This window comes from Rosa rugosa, chromosome 4, assembly GCF_958449725.1.
Source record: "Rosa rugosa chromosome 4, drRosRugo1.1, whole genome shotgun sequence".
NCBI classification, from domain to species: domain Eukaryota; kingdom Viridiplantae; phylum Streptophyta; class Magnoliopsida; order Rosales; family Rosaceae; genus Rosa; species Rosa rugosa.
Window position 1 is genome coordinate 56,134,690 of NC_084823.1, and position 21,891 is coordinate 56,156,580.

Genomic DNA, 21,891 nt, shown 5'->3' on the forward strand with positions numbered 1-21,891 from the left:
TGACAGACATAGGTATTGCAGCAATCCTTTGATCTTTTCAAAGTGTGGTAAAAAGGTTTTTTTTGCAAAAGATTCGGGATTTTATTGGTATGGGGTGGAGAATAAGGGAATTGAACCGTTCGGCTGGTTTGAGAGGACGTTACAGACGGTAATTACTTCTGTGGAAAACCTTAATCTTCTTAGGAGGCGGCCAGAACTACCTCGGAATAACTGTTACTAACCAATGGATGAGAGTCCTGAAGTATTCTGTAATGAAGTTGGATTAGATTCTCTGTATCATAGATTTAGTAGTGATTTTACTTTCCTCATTATGCATAGTATCTGAAAATTTCGCACCACCGTGTTATTTGGCAATAACCATAAACCTTGTTTGATTACCACCTTTGATTCAATGCATCAATAGTGGTCAATGTTATTGGATCATGATACTTTGAGGAGTTTGAGCAAAGTAGCTTTCTATGATGATGCAATCATTTTTATCCCTCTTATAATCAGTACTCTCAAAATAGAAGAAAAGCTGTTATATATGGTAAAATAATCACATAGATATTGTTGCAATTTATACTAGACAAACTGAGCAGAAACCAAAGTCCCAGAGAAGAGACTAGGAAGACTCTGTTCTTACATGGGTTACTTATCCAGCACGCATCATTAGGTGAAGCATTGAAAGAAGGGACGAGAGAGACAAATCTCTCGACAGAAACCTAATTGTTTGATCCATAGTATTTAATTTGAAGCATTAGCCAAACTTGGATCTAATGCTGGTGATAACATCTTGGTCTACTTGAAATTAGGTCTTTGTTAACACTTGGTCCGGGATTGAAGGCGTAGTAGAAAACATATTCAAAGGAAGTTTAGAAGCGCCAGGTAAGTGACTGTTGAAAGCTGTGATGGATAGGGCATTCCCTTTTCCAACATTGAGCTGGAAGTGCACAAGTGCTCTCAGAATCACAAACATCTGCCCGGCGGTCAAAACCTTCGAGTAGTACACATTGTCAGTTGTCACAAACCCCGCAAGAATTGTCCCTTCAATGACAATCCCAATCTCACTTGCACGAGGGTGTGAGTGAGGTGGGTTCAAGGCACCCGGGGCAAAGTTAACCCCGTCACATTCAGCCCGAACATATCTGTGATGTTCCCTTTCTCGCGTGCACCATCAAAGACAAAGTCATCAGAAGTAACCTCTGCGATGGGCTTGCAGGGGAAGACATTGTCAGACTTGGAGGCACGAGTGAAATCTGCAACACAGAAGTCTTGTAATTGATCAGGGTCTGCAGAATGTAAGGGCAAGGAAAGAAGTACTGAACCTGCAAAGCAGCATAGATAGCTTGGTGATGAGGTTACCATGGCTTCAATTTAAAGCCAACTAGCTAGTTCTTGAAGTTATTTGGACTTCTAGACCAGCAAGTTCTGCTCCTATATATACACAAGTACCATACTGAAAATTCATTTTTGTCATTTTATTATTGGATCAGCAAGGAAACCGTGACAAACTACAAGCAACCAAGCAGAGTTGAACAAAATAAACTTCTATATCGGAGAAAAGTACCAAGAGGATAATGGTCGAGGACCTGCCTTTTAACAAGGATAGAATGAGAAGATGTTGGATACAAAATAAGTTGATAGATCAAAGTTGAAACACTCTTGTTACTTTCCAAACAGTTGACATGTTCAACAGGCAACAGAAATATGTTTATTTTCGTGTTTCATGACAATTTGTTGGCCGGCCGGCCATGATCTTGATCTAAACCACTGCAGATCAGAACTTTACTAGCTCATAAATGCCTACACCAAGCGCTGGATCTAAAGTACTAAGTAGTCCAAATTCATGAGCATCTATAATAGTAAGAATGGTCCAAGCTAGCAGTTTTAAGTTATTTAAGATACTGGATGCAAGTAACAAGAGAATTCTATCGGTGCAACATAATCTGGCATATATAAACCTCAAAACTAAGAAATAAGACGCTTCCATATAGTGAAAGTAATAAGCGAGTGCAAAAACTACTCCAAAAGATCAAGATATTGTTGCTTCTTACCTGCAGCTACCTAGTAAGAATTAGCTTTGGCTTTGCTAAGTAAGACAAGGCCTCCTTAACCTGTTTGGTCCTAAAATTCACAATTTGCAGACAGTCTGTTCTTACTAATACTTCACAACTTCTCTTGAAGCAAAACAGAACCGGAGGAGCGCATAATTCCACCTCACAAATCGAAAAAACCTCGACCAAGCTAAGTGCCTCTCCATATCTTAACATTGGCAAGCCCAAACGCAGGCTACATTTTCTCAAAGCTTCCGGCAACTTTAGCTCACGAAATAGTTCACTGAACGTATCAAACGCCCCAATGAATATTTCTTCGTCCCCTTTTTCTTATATCTGTTGTTGAACCCAATGAAAAGAATTGTTGACAAATTTTTTTTTTACTCTATTGGAACCTAACAAGTACTCTTGAGGCCTAAAGTTGGTAGGAAGAGCAGCAGCACTGTCTTTCCATGATCCCCGAGCTAACGAGTAAGCCTCAGCTCCAAGCAGGGAACAGGATTATAATAACTATACAACGGGAAACGATGTTAGGATGCTTCTTCTTCAGGAAAGTAGTGGCCTGACATTGCTGCTACATACTTAGGGATGATGGAGTTTCAATATTCCGGACTAATATAGAACTTGTTGTAAACTATTATGGCTATATCATGTAAATTGTTGTATATTAGAAGATGCTTTTCTCTTTCCTAGTTTTAGGGGATCCATGTTTTAAGGAGGACTTTAAGGGTCCTTGTTTTATGGAGGACTTTAGGCTATATGTTCCTTGTCTTCCACTATATATGTAGTCCATTTCTCATCCATGTAAGAAGGAGAAAAACAGAACATACTACACTCCTTCTCTGCATCTAAACTCTCTCTCTCTCTCTCAAGTTCGATCTTTGAAGCAAAGCTCTCTCCATTTTCTGAAACACTTTTATGTTAGTTTTACAACACGTTATCAGCACGACTAGCTCTAGGATTCGGATTGCCGATCGACAAGAGAAGAGGTGAATAACTCTTGGGTTGCAGAAAAGAAGAGGTTCATCATTCAATCAACATCAATCTACCAGCTCTACAACCAAGTATGTTTTTCCAAGCAAAAACAGATTTTACTGTTTCAGTTTACCTTCTGTCCTCTGTGTTCCCGTATTTATTTAAAATAGTAATTCAACTCCAAAATTCACCAAATTTTGTATACTAGAGCCTCTGTGTGTTTACTGCATCTCTATAATTTTTCATATTTTTCTGGGTTGTTTTGGTTGGGATTTTGGTTTGTTTTTCGACTGCTATTCAGTAGAAGCTGCAATCACGATTTATGACTTTTATTGAAGCATCTAGTTTAACTTAATCATCTATGAGAGACACTTATTTCTCTTGCACTATAATTGGCATAATGGAATGAGTAAAAGGAAAATCAATAGCTTTTTAATTTAGCTATTAATTCATGTATATTGTGACAAATATCTATAAATACTTGTTTGGACTTTGTGATAATGATACATCTTTCCTTCATTATTTATTATGATAATGTTTTGTGGTGTTACCTGCTCATATTAAATTTAAATATTTTACCCGCTTAAATTCTTTGCATTAGAATATATATGTGCGGAATGCAGGTACTTAACGAACCGGAAGTTCACACACATAAACATTGAACCAAAATTTCATACATAAATATTAAACCAGAAGTTCACATATAGTATCGAACCTGTAGTTTTGACAACACTGAAATATTATGAATCTTTCCAAGTAGGCTCACCCAATTCGATGTGATGTCTAGGCAAGATACAATGAGGCTGTGTACTTAAGAGAGCCTCGCTCCACCCAAACCTCATACTCTTACCTGGTCGTATTTAATTGGAGTTACCAAAAGGGTTGAGTAATAACTTTTCATTCCTTGGCAGACCAGCTTGAGCCCAGCAGGCCCACTCTCCCTCTGCGGGACCTAGCAGCCCAGCAGGCCTCACACACCATTTAAATTACGCATGAAAGGCCGGGTCACAAGCCCGCAGACTAAGCCCGATAGGCTTCACTATCAAGCCCACTCTTTCTTTGGTCCAGCAGAACCAAATAAAAGGAAAAATGATTTGATTCTACTGAGATTTGAACCCAGACAATGTGCATGTCATTATGGCTATTGTAAATAAATTCACCATATTTCATATGTGTAATTAATTGCCAGAAGCATTTATTCACATAATTGTGTGACAATTAATATGTTATATTACTAGCATGCAATTAATATCTCAATTGATTTGTGATTTCCATTTATTCAATTTGTGAGATATTATTTCAATTTGCTCTATTCAATATTATTGTGTTACTTGTCTAAATTTTCGCACTAGAATATATGTGTAGAAAATGCAGGTACCTAATGAACTAGAAGTTCTAAATGAACCAGTAGTTCATACACATATCGAACTTGTAGTTTCGATAATGCCATTTAAGAAACTTGAAGTTTCCTTCATAAATTCACCACACATGATAAAACCAGTAGATTTTACATGTTTAATCCGATTTTTCATACCATGTTATAGAACCTGAAGTTCCTATTAGTTGCTTATGGACGATATTACCCAAAGCACTAAGATTATTTGTTCCTTTCCTGTAAGAAATACCAAATCTCAACAAACTTGACTTTGTTTCTTTGGAGGTTTCCGGAAGAAACTATCTAAAGTGGTTCAAGATGTGATAATTCATCTAACTGCAAAGAAGATGAGATCAACAATCAATGCTAACAATGTCGTCATTGAGACTTTTAATATGAGTGCCATAATTTTCAAAGGAAACATATGGAGAAAACACTCCAAGTTGAGTATCCGATGAAGAGGATACACAGATTCTTTGGGTCGCTCTAGAAGAGCACTTTCACCATCAAATGACCATTTTCTTGCTTGAAGCAAGACATGATTGGCAGAACGAAATTAGCCCATATGACCGTCTGCCACTTGGCCAAAGCCCAAGAGGCCATGTAATCAGGCTCCACGTGGCCAAGGCCCACGTGGTAGGAACCATGATGCCATAACTCAGCAAGCCCGAGTTGAAAGGAACACTGGTCCGGCCCGCTGCCACCAGAATCGATCAGCATGATCTTTGTTATCAATGTGGAGGAATTGACTGCTGGTCCCGCACCTGTTGTGCGATAGCCTAAGCAGTAGATGAGTATTACGCCAGTCGCAGAACTCGAAATACCAACTTTATTAAAGGGTCATTTTCTATCGATTCCACACTAGAGATCATGGATTTTCAGGCAGTTACTGAACATACCGAGGATTAGAACTCGAAGACATGGGTATAATTGGCCCCTTGTGCCATATCTATTTCATCTTAATGAATGAAACATCTTCGGATTTTGGTGATTTATGTTTTCAATTATTTTGGATTATAGAAATGTGGTTATGTTCGAATATATTTAATTCAATAAACTTATTCATACATGTGATCCATTGAATTAAATAAATGAATAGGCATATTCTGTGGGGAAGTTTGTTGTCTGGTTAAAAGTGCTATTACGCACACCATACTCCGAGATCGGAGATATGTTTCAAACTTATTGCCCATGCATACCTCTGTGACAACCATATCAGGCCAATCCAACCTGATAGAGGGCTATGGCAAAGCCCACTTTATGTTGTCCAATGGTACTGAATTTACCATTAATGAGGCCTTATATTCTCCACGTTCCAGAAGAACGTTATTGAGTATTAAGGATATTCGAACCAACATTTATCACGTTGAAACCCCTAAGAAAAATGAGTGTAATATCTTTGCATAACCTCTGAATGTGCGGCCAGAAGCGTATATTGGAGAAATTGAAATTTGTTAGCCAGAAGCTAACCAATTCGAGCAACTACTTGCTATGGCATGACCATTTGGGACACCCAGGTCAAAGTATGATGCACCGTATCCTCAACTTATCACACGGGCATCCCCTTCTGAATAAGGGTCCTGTGTTTAGTAACACATTACGCCAAACTTGCTCGTTAGGAATGTTAAACTCTAGACCATCATGTGCAAAGACTAGTATATACACACACCATTTTTCTGCACAGAATGCAAGGAAAATTTGTGGACCTTTCCAACCACCATGCGGACAATTTAAATATTTCATGGTTGTGGTTGATGTATCGACAAAGTGATCACATGTTACACTATTGTCCACAAGAAAATGCTGCTTTTGCTAAACTCTCGCCCAGATCATGAAATTGTGGATCACCACTCGGATTATCCCATAAAGTCCATAAGACTTGATAATGCCGGAGAGTTTACAGATTGTCACTTTGATGAGACAGTCTTCCCGCCGTTAGGGGGAGATAAGAACGTTACCGTTCCTGATGAACGACATGAATTGACGTGGAATGTCCCCACTATGTCTCATCTCGATCCCCGAACCGCACAATGCGATAGTGAAGTGCGGAGAATTCTAGATCTACAAAGTATAGCCCAAAATATGTCAGACGCTTTCTCTGATCTAGCTAAAGTGACGAGATCACATATACCTGCTGCAAATGTGCCTGCAAGGATAGATGTCCCTGTAGGACATGTCGTCCCAGATGGACGAGGTACGACCATAGTGGCTAACCAGTCATATGTCCCTGCCCAGAAGTGAGGTAGACCATTAGGTTCGAAAGATTCTTATCCCCAGAAGAGGGTAAACTCGGCACAAATGAATCTTCTTAACATCGCAATCTCAAACTGATTCATCTCACGAGATAAATCTGGATTATGGGTCTGTCCTAGAAGAGACGACGTTGGGGGACGCTCCAACATTTGAACCCAATCCCGAGAATAGAGAAATCTCGGTAAATTTTGTGAGATTTGGAATTTGAATGAGATTATCATCGATGATATATTAGTATTTGCGGTGGCCACCGAAACTATAATATGCGATGATCTCGAACCTTGCTTTGTTGATGAATGTCAACGAAGAAACGACTGGCCAAAAAGAAAATAAGCAATCCAGGTCAAATTAGATTCCTTGACAAAGAGAAAGGTGTTTTGGACCTGTTGTTCCTACACCTCCCATGTTAAACCTGTAGAATTTAAATGGGTATTTATAAGGAAGCGTAATGAGAAAAATGAGATTGTGATACACAAAGCTCGTCTAGTGGCGCAAGAATTTTCTCAACGCCCTGTGATTGATTACGAGGAGGCGTATTCTCCCGTAATGAACGTCATAACGTTCCACTACCTTATCAATTTGGTAGTTTCCGAAAAACTGAATATGCAGCTTATGAATGTGGTCATAACTTATCTCTAGGGGGATCATAATACAGAGATATACCTGAAAGTTCCTGAAGGACTTAAGGTACCCAATGCAAATAGTTCTAGACCACGGAACGTGTTCTCCATTAGTTTTGAGGTGTTCACTTTATGAATTAAAACAATCTAGACGGAGATGGTATAACTGTCTAAGTGAATATTTGATCGGGATGGGATATGTGAATAATAAACTATGCCCATGCGTGTTTATGAAGGAAACAAGTTCCGGGTTTGCAATTGTGCGGTCTATGTCAATGACATGAATTTGATTGATATTCCTGAAGAAATCAAAGAAACTGCAAAGCACCTGAAGTCAGAATTTGAGATGAAAGACCTTGGGACAACAAATCATTGTCTCGGAGCCCGAGCACAGTGCAGATGAATTTTTGGTCCATCAACCAAATTACATCCAGAAGATGTTAAGACGCTTTAATGAGGATAAAAGCAAGCACACCCATGGTCGTCTGAAGTCTAGAGAGAACCGTATCATCCTGCAGATGATACCGAAGAGATATTGGTGTCAGAAGTCCCATATCTAAGTACAATAGACCATGGGTACTTGGCTCAATGCCCTAGACAGGACATCCCATTCGATGTGAACTTGTTAGGTAGATATAGCTCTGCGCCAACACGCCGCCACAAGAATGGCCTAAAAGACATTTTTCGCTACCTTAGAGGTACGGCGGATATGGGCTTATTCTATCCATACGCATCAAGGAATGGATCAAACCACCTTGATCCTCGGAATGATGCTCGCCTTGTTGGATATGCAGATATAGACTATCTATCAGACCCACACAAGGCACGTTCCCAAACTGGTTATGTCTTTACCATTGGGAATACTGCAATTTCTTGGAGGTCTACGAAATAGACACTTATTGCTACCTCTTCGAATCATGCTAAGATACTAGCTCTTCATGAAGCAGTATGTGAATGTACATGGCTAAGAGCCGTTACAAAGCATGTTCGAAGCACATGTGGACTGCATTCCACCACTGATGAACCAACCATTATCTACGAGGATAATGTTGCTTACATAGAGCAGATAAAGACGAGTTTCATCAAAGGAGACAACACCAAACATATTGTACCGAAGTTCTCCTTCAATCAGCAACAACAGGAGCATCAGAAGATTGAAGTTAAGCAGATTTGATCTGAAGACAATCGTGCAAACCTCTTCACCAAGTCACTACCAAAGTCTACATTCCAGAAGCATGTCCAAGGTATTGGTCTACGTAAACTATCTGAATTACCTAACATGTAATTTTCAGGGGGAGTCGAAATCAGGGGGAGTATCCTGAAGCATACTCATTGACCATCGTGTACTCTTTTTGTCCTTCGTCCAGGGTTATTTTGTCCCACTGGGTTTTGTTACCTGGCAAGGTTTTAACGAGGCACATATTTAGCATGGTCACCCCACTTATATTACATCCTGAAGATGCTTTGATTCGACATATATTCATTTGCACATCTTTTCCCTTCGACCACGGGTTTTTCCCACTGGGTTTACCGGGCAAGGTTTTGGTGCAGCAATCCTAATGCATCCCTCTCGTAGACATACTACCTGCTACTTCTGATGCTGATAAGAAAACTCCACTTATCTCCGAAGCTGTGATATTACTACTCCACACTCATGCGCGTTGTGCTCTTTTTCTCCTTCGACCAAGGTTGTTTTTTCCCACAGAGTTTTTATTACTTGGCAAAGTTTTTGATGAGACAACTTAAAAGCGCACAGCCTAGGCAACACTATTGACATGAAATATCCAAGGGGGAGTGTTGTAAACTATTATGGCTATATCATGTAAATTGTTGTATATTAGAAGATGCTTTTCTCTTTCCTAGTTTTAGGGGATCCATGTTTTAAGGGATCCATGTTTTAAGGAGGACTTTAAGGGTCCTTGTTTTATGGAGGACTTTAGGCTATATGTTCCTTGTCTTCCACTATATATGTAGTCCATTTCTCATCCATGTAAGAAGGAGAAAAACAGAACATACTACACTCCTTCTCTGCATCTAAACTCTCTCTCTCTCTCTCAAGTTCGATCTTTGAAGCAAAGCTCTCTCCATTTTCTGAAACACTTTTATGTTAGTTTTACAACAGAACTTGTTGTTTTTGAATTTTCTAGGGAATAGGGTTTTTTCTTTGATGGGTTTATGTGAATCTTATTGAGGTCGGATTTTTTTATTTCTTATTTACTTTTATTTGAACATTTTAGATTTTTAGATGAGAAATATCAAAGGGTAATTTAATTTTTTTTTCTAATGGAAGCAGAGCACGCAGGAGAGAAAAGTTTACTGTATGTTTCTGTATATGATAAGACCAATCCACCTATAGAGAAGATGATAGACTCAACTTGACTAAAATGAAGGAAACAACAGAAGAAACTTAAAAACACCTTCATATTAATTGCTATCTAAAACAGAGTTCCAAAGATATATATATATATAGTCTTACAAAAGATATTATCAACTGAACACTGTAGATAACTGTCCCAGCTAGGACTAATGGATCTAACAGTTGGGCTAACCCATAATACAAACTGGTGGGTTAAACAAGGAGAAGGCCTGTGGTAAACAGTGATTGATCCTATCAGAAGATTAACATTGCAGGACAGACAGAGGAAGAGAGACAGAGCCCAATTTAACAACAGAGTATACAAGCAAAATCAGAGTATGAAGTTAGTATTCTAAAAGCCAAACTTGGATCGAATGTTGTTGATAACATCATCATCTACTTGAAAGGCCTTGGTTAACACTGCATCAGGGATGGAAGGCGTCGAAGCAAACAGATTAAAAGAAAGCACAGAAGAGCCTGGTAAGTGGCTGTTGAAAGCTGTGAAGGCAAGGGCCTTCCCTTTTCCAACGTTTAGCTGATAGTGAACAAGTCCCCTCGGAACCACAAACATCTGCCCAGCAGTCAAGACCTTGGAGTAATACACATTGTTAGTTGTCACAAATCCCACAAGCAGCTTTCCTTTAATGACCACCCCAGACTCGCTTGCACGAGGGTGTGAGTGTGGTGGATTGAGTCCACCAGGAGCAAAGTCAACTCTGTTCATCGATATCCCAAGGGTGTTCAGCCCGGGAAATGCAAGGACATTCCCAGCTGTTACAGTCGCCCTATACAGATTGGTTGTGTTCCCTTCTTTGCTCAGTCCGTCAAAGAAAAAATCATCTGAGGTGATCTGCGATGAGGCCTTGCAAGGAAAGCCATTAACTGATAGGGAGGCACTCACATCTGCAACACAGAAGTCTTGTAATGGATCAGGGTCTGCGGAATGGGAGGGCAGGGGAAGAAGAAGCAGTACCAAAAGTGTGAGGCAGGATAGCTGGTGGAAGCGTAAGCCTGATGAGGTCAACATGGCTGCAAAAGACGTTTGCTTTCAAAATCAAGTACCCTCAGACCTTACAGACCCTGGTTCTATATATTCTTGCCCTGCTGAGGTGAAATTTATTGGATTCAAGGCAACAACTAGAAACTACACAAACAACCTATCACAGCAAGAAACCAGAATTCAACAAAGTAGCATCAGCAATTATGATAGGGAGAATTCACCAAACCTATCATATACAATTATGCAGTGATGCTTAATAATGGTCAAAAATCATAGTCTAGAAATTGGTTGAGGTTAGTGGACTTTTGAAAAAGGATACCGTGACAATTGACAAGTAGAGTATTGGAAACGTTTAAACAAGCTGATAATTTTCCAAACAGTTGACTGACTTGGTCAGCAACATTCACTTGTTATTTTGGTACCATCTAAGCTACATCTAAAGTATGATGCCTAATTTCCCACCAACTATGTACATACTATAGATATTTCAGAGAGAAGAATACTGTCATGGGGCACTTGAGTATATATATAGTGGAATTATGAGACCTTGCAACATTTTATAGTGGTTGCAACAGTTGAATCGTCAAATAACCATTGAAGATGTTAGTCATGACTCAGGAGAGTAGAATAAGCATGACGAGTTGAAAGGAACATGTTTGCAGTCACTATATAAAAACCAATTAGAGTTCAAGCTTCATTTGAGAATTCAAAAGGACCTTGGCCCATAGGTAAATCTAATCCAACTACATCACCTTACATGCAATTGTTCCCAAAACACTGATGGAACTAGTACAGAATAATACGGGTTTTATCTTAAAGAAGACAAAAGTGACAAAGGCACAAAGGAAGAACATATTCATCCTAAAAACAAAGTTTTCTCTAAATTCTGTGTTCCAAATAATACAAATCAATAGCATGACCTAAAGGTGGTAGAAACTGTGCTCTATATGTATTAGACTAAAGGTGCTGGAATCAGCCTGACCTCTCAACCACAGCAGATCAGAACTTTCACCTCTTCAATTAACATCACCAAGTCCTGTATCTCAAGCATACTGGTCTGATTTCCTTTTACAGATCACGGGGCAAAGAGAGTCCAACTTTGTGAGGATCCATCTAGAAAGAAAGCTTCAAGGTTCTTATCAAAGTTTCATCCTGTATATGTAAAATAAATCAGATAAAAAGTAATCAGACATTGACTGAACTTGCACACAAAAAACTGTAGGTAAAAAAGAAAAAAAGAAAAAACTCATGGTGATACGTTTCTATGGCAGCTGTGCTGATCGGAATCACACCAGCTGAGGACACAAGAGCATCAACTGGAACATCATGTTGGGTGACCGATATAACTCCTTCATCCACTATCTGTGGAGAATACGACATTGCAACTGCAATAAAGCCGCCAATCTTGATTAAAGTTAACAACATGACCATATAGTCAAACACACTATAATTACTTTCATACTAGCAATAAAATTGACACATACCAAGGAGGGGTTGCTTCCAATTGCGTGCCTTCACAAGCTCTTGGTAGTTCCTCAGAAAAGTATCATAATAACTGTAGAAGACCACAGGTTAAGATCAATAATTCATAATTCTGAAAAAGATGTAATTCTTTTGGTTAAGAATATATGATACATAAGTTGCCATTTAAAATCTTAGATAGGGCAGAGACAGTATTCACAGCTCTAGCAGCCTTATCTATAAGGAGGAAGTACAAAATGACATCTCCAAAAAACTCAGCTCAATGGTACTTGAAAGACAAAATAAAATCTACATCTAAGCCAAGATGCACAATCATACCCTCCGCCTCGACCCAAACGTCTCCCAGATCTGTCAAATGCTAGTCCTGTAAGCAAGGAGGATAAGCAAATTCAGTCAACTACATGTTGGATTTGACACATATAGCAGATACTGAATTAATTAAGAAAACAGGAAGAGAAATTTTACCTGGTAAGAGGAACAAATCAACTGGATCACTTGCCTGTAAAACTGCACAAAGAGAGATCCTTTATCAGTTTAACCCAATCATATCTACAATTTTACAATATTTAAATCTATGAAGCCCATCCGGCATTCTTTCTGGCAAGACACTATTTACACCAAAGTGCCCAAATAAGAAAAAGTAAGACATTAAACAAATAAGATGCCAGGACTAAGGCTTTCTGGAAAACAAAGGCCAGATTAAACTACATCTGAGTGAAGCAGGCGAAATATGTCATGAGTTTCAAGAAAATGAAAAACTAAAGGCTCTCCACATCTTCTAACTGAGAATTACCCGGTCGGATAACACTCTGACGTCCAATCCTGGCTAAATCACTAGAGGGCCTCTTAAGAACTAGAAACACCGGTTAAAGCCATATGAATGACAAATGTTTGCACCCTAACATGGTTTTAGACAATCAGAGTATTTAGATAGTCCTACAGGTAAAAAGAAATGAAAGACACTAAACATGACTATAAACTTTGAGGCTTAATCAGAATCACCCGCAAATAGAGCAAAAGTTGAGACGCAATATCAGCATTATCATAGTTGATCCAACCCTAACTTTCGTAATCTTCCATTTCTAATAAGTTCAAAAGTTAATCTCAAATAATGAGGGCAGTAAGTCTACCTAGTGTTTGTGATCTAAAGCACGTAAACTACCAATAGCAAAGAATGACTACAAACTCTACAATGTATAAATCACTGACAAGGCTTGTAAAAAGTAAGTGAAACATTACCATCTTCGCGTTCATTTCCATCAGCATCCACTGCAGCCGGTTCTAAAATATCCATCGAATTCGCAACCAGATCATCAACACTCGAAATGTTGAGCATTCTCATGTGACTATTCTTGTCCTCCACACGCGGCACATAAAGCTTTTTCCTCACTTGCACATCACCATCTTCACACAACACAACAAACAAACACATAACCAACCCAGAACTAAAACTCTCAACATTTTCCACATCAAGCTAAAGAACCAAACTTTCAACATGGGCACTCATAAAAAACACACCTTTACTCTTTAGAATCTCACCCAACACTTTAGAAGTATCAACTTCACGCAAAGCAGCACAGCTTATATAAGCACACAATCTCTCACTAGACTTAAACCATGGAGCTTCCAACACAATCCTCTGAATCGCATCATCTAAAAAAAAAGCACAAAACTTTACACTCATTCAATGTATTCCAAACCAGAGAGAAACTAAAAAGTGGGTCATTACCTTCCTGGGATCTGAGTACTGGGTCCATTGACTTGAGGGCCTTCCGGACCTTAGTTCGGAGCATCCGTTTTTGCTTGAACAAGTCATCGAGGTGGTCTTGGTTGTTGGTGGTCATTGTGATGAAGCGTTGGGAGAATGAAGGAGGTGGTGGGCGGCGTAGGATAGCAGGGCGGCGGGAGATAGTGGCGGGTGGAGGTGGCGCTGCTAATGTGCACGGTTGGGTCATCAGCGCCACCAACAACCTTCTTGACATGTATGTATGTGTCCTCGTTGTCATTTTTGCTCTGTTTTTTTTTTTTATACTTGGTCCTTGGAGATGTTGGTTTTTGTGTTTGAAGACACACTAATGTTTTCTAATTTTTCCCCTTTTTATTTTAGGAAGGAAAGTGAAATTTTGATAGATAATCTTATTGAGTGATAGTGAGTGAAGGAAGGAGAAATTTAAAAATTTTCATAGATAATCCTATTGAGTGATGGTGAGTGATTTTGACACGCTGCACTTCAAAATATTTTTAACCATATGTGTTGTACTACTGAGTAATCAAATTTGGAGTGTTGGAATCTCATGCAAATTTAAATACACAAAAACCAGCAGAGATAGCCTTTATTGAAGGGAAACTAATTTTCTTTCAAATTAGATCAATGTAGATTTATTTTTTAATTAAATATGTTAAAAATTCGATAAGTTAATTTTGAATATTCCAGTAAGTAGATATTTAAATAGGAGGCATGCCTTCAACACCTTAATTCGAATTTTGTGAAGCACAAAATACACTTCCAGACTTTTATCAATCAAGTATTGTAATCAAGATTTCTTATAATAGATGATAGAGCATCTGACAAGAGTGAAAAACGACTCAGCATCAAAAATTAAAAAATTTAACATAAGAGAATATCTACATTTAATTATTAGACCCTTGGCAAGCGAAACTTGTCCAATCTCATTCACATTCCAATCAAGGTTTAAATTTCACTTTTTAAGCACCTTTTTCACATAAAAAAAGCAGAAATGATTTCATGTGCATTATACGGAAAATATATCATTTTACGAAACTATAGGAAAGAAATGAAAATACCCAAAATACAGGAGCCAATTGCGCAAATAGATATAAACTCAAGGACCCCTACTGGGAAACTCACCACTCTGAATCTCTCTGTTTACAACTCACCTGCAACCAAAATCGAGCTTCACCACCCAATCCTCTCTCTCTCTCTCTCTCTCTCTCTCTCTCTCCAAACCCTAACCCTAATCTCCTCCCACCTCCCCAACCCATGTCGACCTAGAACCTCCGCTCCACTCCATTTCCGGCGACTCCAGCTCTCACCGCACCACCAATCGAGAGCTAAAATCTCCACCACGATGCCGCCGAGCGCCGATCTGAACCGTCAGATCGACCACCTGATGCAGTGCAAGCCTCTGACGGAGGCGGAGGTGAAGACGCTGTGCGAGCAAGCGAGGACGATCCTCGTCGAGGAGTGGAATGTGCAGCCGGTCAAGTGTCCGGTCACCGTCTGCGGCGACATCCACGGCCAGTTTCACGACCTGGTTGAGCTCTTTCGGATCGGCGGCAGTGCTCCCGATACCAATTATCTCTTCATGGGTGACTATGTAGGTCAGGAATTTCACATTGTGATCTTGCTTCATTATGTGAATTGATTTATGTGTTCATTTCATGTATAGTGAAGATTTGATAATGGAATGAGTTTTTGATAATGTGGTATCTTCAGTACTGAGTTTTCGATATGGGTTAGAAGATGTAAACGTGACTAAGAGGAGTTTCTAGCTGGTCATTTATGGTACATGGTGTTACTTCATAGATTAGATAGTAGCTCATTGTCTAGGAATGTAAATTAAGTTTCTTTATGCGTCGCAAGAACTTAGATGTTAACTTGGTTCTGGGTAGATTGGATTAGTCACTAGTCCTAGTTTCAAGTTTGACAGAATCCGCAGGGTCTAATCCATTGTTTAGTTATGGTGGTTTATGTCCTATTTTGAATTGTGCTCATAGTTCATCCATCCTAATTTTGTAGCACTTTGGTTATATGTGATAGGCGTTGCGTGCTCTATGGAAGGAGTAGTTGCATTTGTCCGTTTTGTTAAGGATCAGTATATCCTTCTGTTTCAGCAGAAAATGCTGTTCACAAAATTTTTCAGTATTCCTTTATTTTTGCCTTTTCTTTTGCAGATCGAGGATACTACTCAGTGGAGACTGTCACACTTCTAGTGGCCCTGAAAGTACGTTACAGAGATAGAATTACAATTCTCAGAGGAAATCATGAGAGTCGGCAGATTACTCAAGTGTAAGTCTTACTCTTTTCAAGTTATCATTCCAAAAGTGGAACCTTATGAGTATTGATAGTGGAAGTAAGATTGTGGAATAGACTACTGATGTGAAAGAAGTCCCGATTAGTCCTGTTGAAGAAGCAATTGAATATTTTGCAGATGGTTTTACCTTTATTGTCTTCATTTATTGATAAATACTCCCAAGGAATTTAGTTCTTAACTTTCATAGGAAAACTTGTAGCTGACTAAATATTTGAACTGTTGCTTTTTCAGGTATGGGTTTTATGATGAGTGTTTGAGGAAATATGGAAATGCTAATGTCTGGAAGCATTTCACTGACCTTTTTGATTATCTGCCATTGACAGCTTTAATCGAGAGTCAGGTATTAGTTTTATAGATATTCTCTTATCCTGTTATCCCCCATTATTTCATTTAACAAGTGTTCTTTGCTTTTCATGATCCTTTTAGATCTTCTGCTTGCATGGTGGACTATCCCCCTCTTTGGATACATTGGACAATATTCGGGCTCTTGATCGCATACAGGAGGTACAGTAAAGTTTTCCACTTCATGTGTACTTCAAAGCGCTATTACATTTTCATCTCCTCTAAAATATTCCTCTTAGCAAGTCTGTTTAATGTACGTCATACCAACTGAGAAGTATATAAGTGAATCATTAGTTGTCACAGAGTAATTTGCACGTCAAAGTTTAATTTGTAGAATATATCTAAAGCCATCTCTGATCTTGCATACTGACCCTATCTGTTTGACTGCTGTTAATTTTTCTGAAATATAGCCCGAGTCACAATGATCTGTTATCTAACCCATTATGCTTTTTCAATATTAGATCCTCACGTATAAATGTAGACAGGCGAAGCTAAGAGAACTTAACATGTAAAACAATAGAATAATTACTTGGGGCTTGTTTTGAAGTTTCTCATATTAGACATTTTTTGAGATATTAATGTACCTACAGCCATAAGCATCAATTGTAAACTGGTCTGGCATTGTCATATCATGATGTATGTGGTGCATGTATGGAAGTTTGGTTTTTAATCCAAGTCTTCCCTTGAGCAGGTTCCTCATGAGGGCCCAATGTGTGATCTCTTGTGGTCTGATCCGGATGATCGATGTGGTTGGGGAATATCTCCTCGAGGTGCAGGGTATACTTTTGGTCAAGATATAGCAGCTCAGTTTAACCATACTAATGGGCTGAGTCTTATTTCTAGAGCTCACCAGCTTGTTATGGAAGGCTACAATTGGTGCCAGGTTAGTTCATAAGAAGCATAATTTTTTTTCAAATTAATGCTTTCAAAGTTCAATTGTTTGAATTCTGCTTTATCATTTTAGGAAAAGAACGTTGTAACAGTATTTAGTGCTCCAAATTACTGCTATCGATGTGGCAATATGGCTGCAATCCTCGAGATTGGAGAGAATATGGAGCAGAATTTCCTTCAATTTGACCCAGCACCTCGTCAGGTTGAACCCGATACAACACGAAGAACTCCAGACTATTTTTTGTAATCCACATAACTTTACCACCGATTAGCTATTCTTCTTGTTCCTTGTCGTGTTTTTGTAGATTTGTCTCACAAAGAAGATGAGTTTTGATGTTTCAGTTGAGAAAGAGACAGAAGGAAAACATATCATTCTTTTGGTTAGAGTTGTTCTGCTGCTTAATTCATGTGATTTATAGAATCTTCTTGGTAACAATTGCATCTTGTATTGAAATAGTTGAAAAGGATGACGGAAACCACAACGAAAAGCTATGTGTTTTAAGAGCTGCATTTTAATTTTAATTCAGTAGTAGAAAGCTTGTTTCCAAATTCAATCTCATAAACTTATTGATCAGATCAATCTACGAGACTTAGTACATTAGATAAATCTCGTTTCTAGGAGTAGACATACCCTAATTTACGACATTGCTGCCCTATGCGTGGCTTTGAGTAATCCACTTACTGTTTCTTTATGAGCTCTTCTAGGATGAACTTGCACTCCTAAACATAGCTTAGGTTCAGGGGTTGATGTATAGAGCACAAAAATTGGTAAAAAAATGTCTATTTAGAAAGGGAATATAAGTACAGAAAAATCATATGCGTTTGGATCCATACATGAAGCAACAACTCTACTGAAAGAGAAAAACTCTATGAATTAATACATTTCAAGCAATGCCTGCTGGTCCTCCAGGTCCTTCCTTATGGGGTTTGCTCGTCAGCGATGTAAACTGTTTCACCTCTCGTTTCTACCTTCTCTGAATCTCTGGCATCACGAAAAACCGACAGTATCCTAGCATCTTCATTATCAAAGTAGATTAAATACAGGTTAGTCAACTAAGCTATGGATCATGCATAATCAAGGAGTATTTTGTAATGAAGAATTCAAAATTACAGAACATGAATCGAAGCTTCAAGCTATCTAATTAAAGAATTAGGGAAAAAAATGTTGAAATAAAAGTTTGTAAGATTCATAAGAAATTACCATTAGAACCAACTTTTTACTATGGAAGTAAGGTCTTTTTGTTGCTTTTTCTGTTCTTCTGGAGACGTCTTGTTTTGTTCTTCCGGAGGAATCTTATTTTGTTCATCCGAAAGCGTTTTCTTTTGCTCATTTTGTTCCTCCGAAGGTGTCTTACTTTGCTCATTCTTTTGTTCCTCCGAAGGGATCTTACTTTGCTCCTTCATTTGTTCCTCCATAGGCGTATTGTTTTGCTCCTTCTTTTGTTCCTCCAGAGGCGTCTTACTTTGTTCCTCCGAAGGTGTCTTACTTTGCTCATTCTTTTGTTCCTCTGGAAGCGTCTTGTTTTGTTCCTCCGAAGGCGTCTTACTTTGCTCCTTCTTTTGTTCATCCAGAGGCGTCTTACTTTGTTCCTCCGAAGGTGTCTTACTTCGCTCATTCTTTTGTTCCTCTGGAAGCATCTTGTTTTGTTCCTCCGGAGGCTTCTTGTTTTGCTCCTTTTGTTCCTCCGCAGGCGTCTTCTTTTGTTCCTCCGGATGCGTATTATTTTGTTCCTCTAGAGGCATCTTACCGTGCTCATTCTTTTGTTCCTCTGGAGGTGTCTTGGTTTGCTCCTTCTTTTGTTCCTCTAGAGGCGTCTTACTTTGCTCATTCTTTTGTTCCTCTACAGGCGCCTTACCTTGCTCCTTCTTTTGTTCCTCCGGATGCGTCTTCTTTTTTTCCTCCGGATGCGTCTTGTTTTGCTCCTTTTTTTGTTCCGCCGGAGGCGTCTTGTTTTGTTCTTCAGTAGGAAGATTCACAAGGTGCCGGAGCTTCTGTAAATTTTGAGTTATCTCTGTCAAAAGTTTTGTTCCTTCACTATGTTTCTCAAGTGTCTTAGCAGCATACTCTAAGAATCCAGTGTCAGATTCAAGAGCCTTCACTCTATCACTAAGATGAGACAACAACGACAATTGCCTTGTTAGGGCAGCTTTGTTTCCATTTCCTGCAATATTAGAAAAAGTAATTATTCATTTGTCTAAAATTCAAAACTGTTATACATACTCATTTCAGAGTTGACTGTTTATCCGTATGTGTTACCTATCTCATCCTCATTCAGACCATCTGGCAAGAACCCGTTAGATGATGAGTTTCTCATCTTGTCTAGTTTCTTGAACCGCCCAAGTAGGTAAGTCTTCTCCCCTTTTAGTGGTTTCAAACTTTCACCGAGGGCAGCGTCTGCATTTTCCTCCTTTGCTGACCCGGCTTGATCATTTTGCATGTTGTTTGCGCCATACTTTACGCTTAGAGGAGTACCACATTCACCAGCCTCATCTTGGTCCTTGTAGACAAATTCCTTCAACAATCCATATTTCTCCCTATAAGCCTCTATTTCAGCCTCTAAAACCCTGAGATCATCGTCTCTCTTGGCAAGCAAATCATATGTTGCTTCCAGGGCTTCTTGGTCATACTCCGCCTGCTCCTCCATCATTCTCTGATATTGCAATGCCTCCATCTGAACAGCAGCCTTCTCTGCTTGTAGCCTTGTGATCATAGCCATTGCATTGTTGGCTGCTACAGCTGAAGCACTTCTTTCTTCATCGAGTTCCATGTACAAAGCCATCAGTGACTTCCTGTCCACGCGGACCTGTCTCTTCAGACGGTGCAAAATTGAATCACAATCCGCATCATTTGGAAGATTTCCATCAACCGATTCCAAAGCAAACTCGCTCTTTTCGAGTGGTGATTTCTTTGAAATCCTCATAGCCACCCTAGGACTATTTTGAGCTGAATCTGAAAGTGGGATTCCAAAGAACCTGTTTCCTCTGCCATATATAGGAGTCCTATTAGCATCATCAGTTAACTCATCACCTTCTGACAATAATGGGAATGTAGCAGCTTTCGGATCTTCCTTTTCTGCACACACAAAATCCATCCCCTAAATCATTTTATGCTTGGAAAAACACGTATCCATAATGTTACTGTTAAGACCTATTGGAATTAGGAATAATATCTTAAAACTCTTCATAACCATGCATATAGGTGACTAGTAAAGAAACCAAAATAAGTTTGTGTTTAGGAGACTCACGATTTTTCGTATGTGTTCCATACTCATCCTCTGGAAGCTCAGACTCATTATCAGACATAAACTTGAGTTCTGGGTATCGAATAGGGGGCAAGTCCAAACCAGGATTATCATCATTTCTCCCTGGGGGTGCTCGTGGAGAAGGCGTAGGAGCTTGCGCTAGCCCGCTAACACTCTTTGCTTTTGAGTAGGAGGAAGCTGAACTCAACTTCAATGGCGCACCGCAACACGAACACCCTATGGTCATGCTGTCCTTACTCTTCTCAATCGACCCTGCATCCTCCCATGTCCTTGCTGCAGGCACACTCAGCTGAATTTGATGTTCATCATCCTCCACCAAGCACTCGAGATCCTTGTGTAAGATCCCAACTAGGGACTTGTATGTGTCGAAATCAGACTCTTTTTCGGTTGCAAATGAAAGAAGACATGCCTCACACATCTTTCTTATGTCGGATAGCCTCTTGTGGTTGTGGCAGTAAGCAAGGTATGAGACATCTTTCTTGTGTGATTCACATATGGAATCATTATAATAGAAATCACGACCTCTGTTAACGAGAATGTGATCGATCCTGGTGCAAAGCCAGCAGGGGTATCTGAGCTCAAATAGCTTGGCGAATTCATTGGCAACAAAAGCAAAAAAGCCATCAATGAAGAGCAGAATGATCAAGACCCATTCAAGCACAGCATAGACCATGAAGCGTGAGAGCTCTCCCATGTTTCGCTCCACATAAAGGGTGAAGCGTCCCTTTGCCATTGTTTTCTTGTTTGAACTCATGAAACAAACGTAATATACCAAGGAACTTTTGGTGGGTTTAATTAGATTGGAAATTTGAAGGTTGTTACGAATATGGAGTCGAAAAATGAGAGTACTCAGAGGCTGATGAGATGGAAGATCATGACCTTGGTGGAGCAGACCGTGCCTAGATCATGACCTTTCTCCCTGTACCTGTGTGTGTTTGAGTCTAAAGAAGGAGAAGGGTAATGTTCCAAATCAAGGTTTTAAGTTTTGGGTGGTGGAATTCATTTGCCTACATATAGAAAACAAGCTTGGGAAAAATGGCGGTTCCTAGGCTAATTGTGTACCTGAAATAACGGTCTATCGTGCACTTTCCAACCAATTGGATAAGATAAACGCCAGCGTTTCACTGGGAAGAAATTTTAGGATAGAATTGCCTGTCACGATGAGATGTGCCTTCCATTATGGTTGTTCAATGTTCACGGTCCTTTTTCTTTTTTCTTTTTCAAATTTTAAAGATCAAAGAGT

General features: G+C 39.3%; 4 protein-coding genes and 1 pseudogene across 5 annotated transcripts; 1 reads left to right on the top strand and 4 right to left on the bottom strand.

Moving 5' to 3' along the window:
- Positions 1–619: 619 nt before the first annotated feature.
- LOC133742037 (germin-like protein subfamily T member 2) lies at positions 620–1,362 on the bottom strand (annotated as a pseudogene).
- An 8,303-nt stretch (positions 1,363–9,665) lies between these two features.
- LOC133745698 (germin-like protein subfamily T member 2) lies at positions 9,666–11,736 on the bottom strand. Of its 2 annotated transcripts, none has more exons than XM_062173816.1 (2): positions 11,598–11,736; positions 9,666–10,644 (listed from the first exon to the last, which is right to left on the bottom strand). In XM_062173816.1, the coding sequence occupies exon 2, from the start codon at positions 10,640–10,642 to the stop codon at positions 9,968–9,970; it is 675 nt and encodes a 224-aa protein (XP_062029800.1). In that variant the 5' UTR covers positions 10,643–10,644; positions 11,598–11,736; the 3' UTR covers positions 9,666–9,967. The 2 variants fall into 2 exon arrangements, with proteins under 2 accessions (XP_062029800.1, XP_062029799.1); XM_062173815.1 differs by having other exon boundaries at positions 9,666–10,772; positions 11,598–11,735.
- Positions 11,286–14,126, bottom strand: LOC133745697 (5-formyltetrahydrofolate cyclo-ligase, mitochondrial-like). Its single transcript, XM_062173813.1, has 8 exons — positions 13,827–14,126; positions 13,616–13,750; positions 13,337–13,501; positions 12,563–12,604; positions 12,416–12,461; positions 12,100–12,170; positions 11,874–12,000; positions 11,286–11,767 (listed from the first exon to the last, which is right to left on the bottom strand). The coding sequence occupies exons 1-8, from the start codon at positions 14,101–14,103 to the stop codon at positions 11,755–11,757; spliced, it is 876 nt and encodes a 291-aa protein (XP_062029797.1). The 5' UTR covers positions 14,104–14,126; the 3' UTR covers positions 11,286–11,754.
- An 848-nt stretch (positions 14,127–14,974) lies between these two features.
- Positions 14,975–17,939, top strand: LOC133742330 (serine/threonine-protein phosphatase PP2A catalytic subunit). Its single transcript, XM_062169992.1, has 6 exons — positions 14,975–15,439; positions 16,013–16,127; positions 16,384–16,492; positions 16,579–16,656; positions 17,186–17,377; positions 17,459–17,939. The coding sequence occupies exons 1-6, from the start codon at positions 15,187–15,189 to the stop codon at positions 17,630–17,632; spliced, it is 921 nt and encodes a 306-aa protein (XP_062025976.1). The 5' UTR covers positions 14,975–15,186; the 3' UTR covers positions 17,633–17,939.
- Positions 17,940–18,150: 211 nt separating this feature from the next.
- LOC133742328 (probable myosin-binding protein 5) lies at positions 18,151–21,575 on the bottom strand. The gene is made up of 4 exons (XM_062169990.1): positions 20,631–21,575; positions 19,643–20,458; positions 18,587–19,547; positions 18,151–18,401 (listed from the first exon to the last, which is right to left on the bottom strand). The coding sequence occupies exons 1-3, from the start codon at positions 21,400–21,402 to the stop codon at positions 18,589–18,591; spliced, it is 2,547 nt and encodes an 848-aa protein (XP_062025974.1). The 5' UTR covers positions 21,403–21,575; the 3' UTR covers positions 18,151–18,401; positions 18,587–18,588.
- Between the last annotated feature and the right edge of the window lie 316 nt (positions 21,576–21,891).

Excerpts from the sequence above, each read along its gene's own strand:
- LOC133745698 (XM_062173816.1), bottom strand. The coding sequence starts at position 10,642 with ATGTTGACCTCATCAGGCTTACGCTTCCACCAGCTATCCTGCCTCACA.
- LOC133745697 (XM_062173813.1), bottom strand. The coding sequence starts at position 14,103 with ATGACAACGAGGACACATACATACATGTCAAGAAGGTTGTTGGTGGCG. Across the intron at positions 13,751-13,826 it reads AGTACTCAGATCCCAGGAAG|ATGATGCGATTCAGAGGATT; the intron begins GTAATGACCCAC and ends CTTTTTTTTTAG. Across the intron at positions 13,502-13,615 it reads TGAGATTCTAAAGAGTAAAG|ATGGTGATGTGCAAGTGAGG; the intron begins GTGTGTTTTTTA and ends TGTTGTGTGAAG.
- LOC133742330 (XM_062169992.1), top strand. The coding sequence starts at position 15,187 with ATGCCGCCGAGCGCCGATCTGAACCGTCAGATCGACCACCTGATGCAG. Across the intron at positions 16,493-16,578 it reads CAGCTTTAATCGAGAGTCAG|ATCTTCTGCTTGCATGGTGG; the intron begins GTATTAGTTTTA and ends TGATCCTTTTAG. Across the intron at positions 17,378-17,458 it reads AAGGCTACAATTGGTGCCAG|GAAAAGAACGTTGTAACAGT; the intron begins GTTAGTTCATAA and ends TTATCATTTTAG.
- LOC133742328 (XM_062169990.1), bottom strand. The coding sequence starts at position 21,402 with ATGAGTTCAAACAAGAAAACAATGGCAAAGGGACGCTTCACCCTTTAT. Across the intron at positions 20,459-20,630 it reads TGGAACACATACGAAAAATC|AAAAGGAAGATCCGAAAGCT; the intron begins GTGAGTCTCCTA and ends TTGTGTGTGCAG. Across the intron at positions 19,548-19,642 it reads TCTGAATGAGGATGAGATAG|GAAATGGAAACAAAGCTGCC; the intron begins GTAACACATACG and ends CTAATATTGCAG.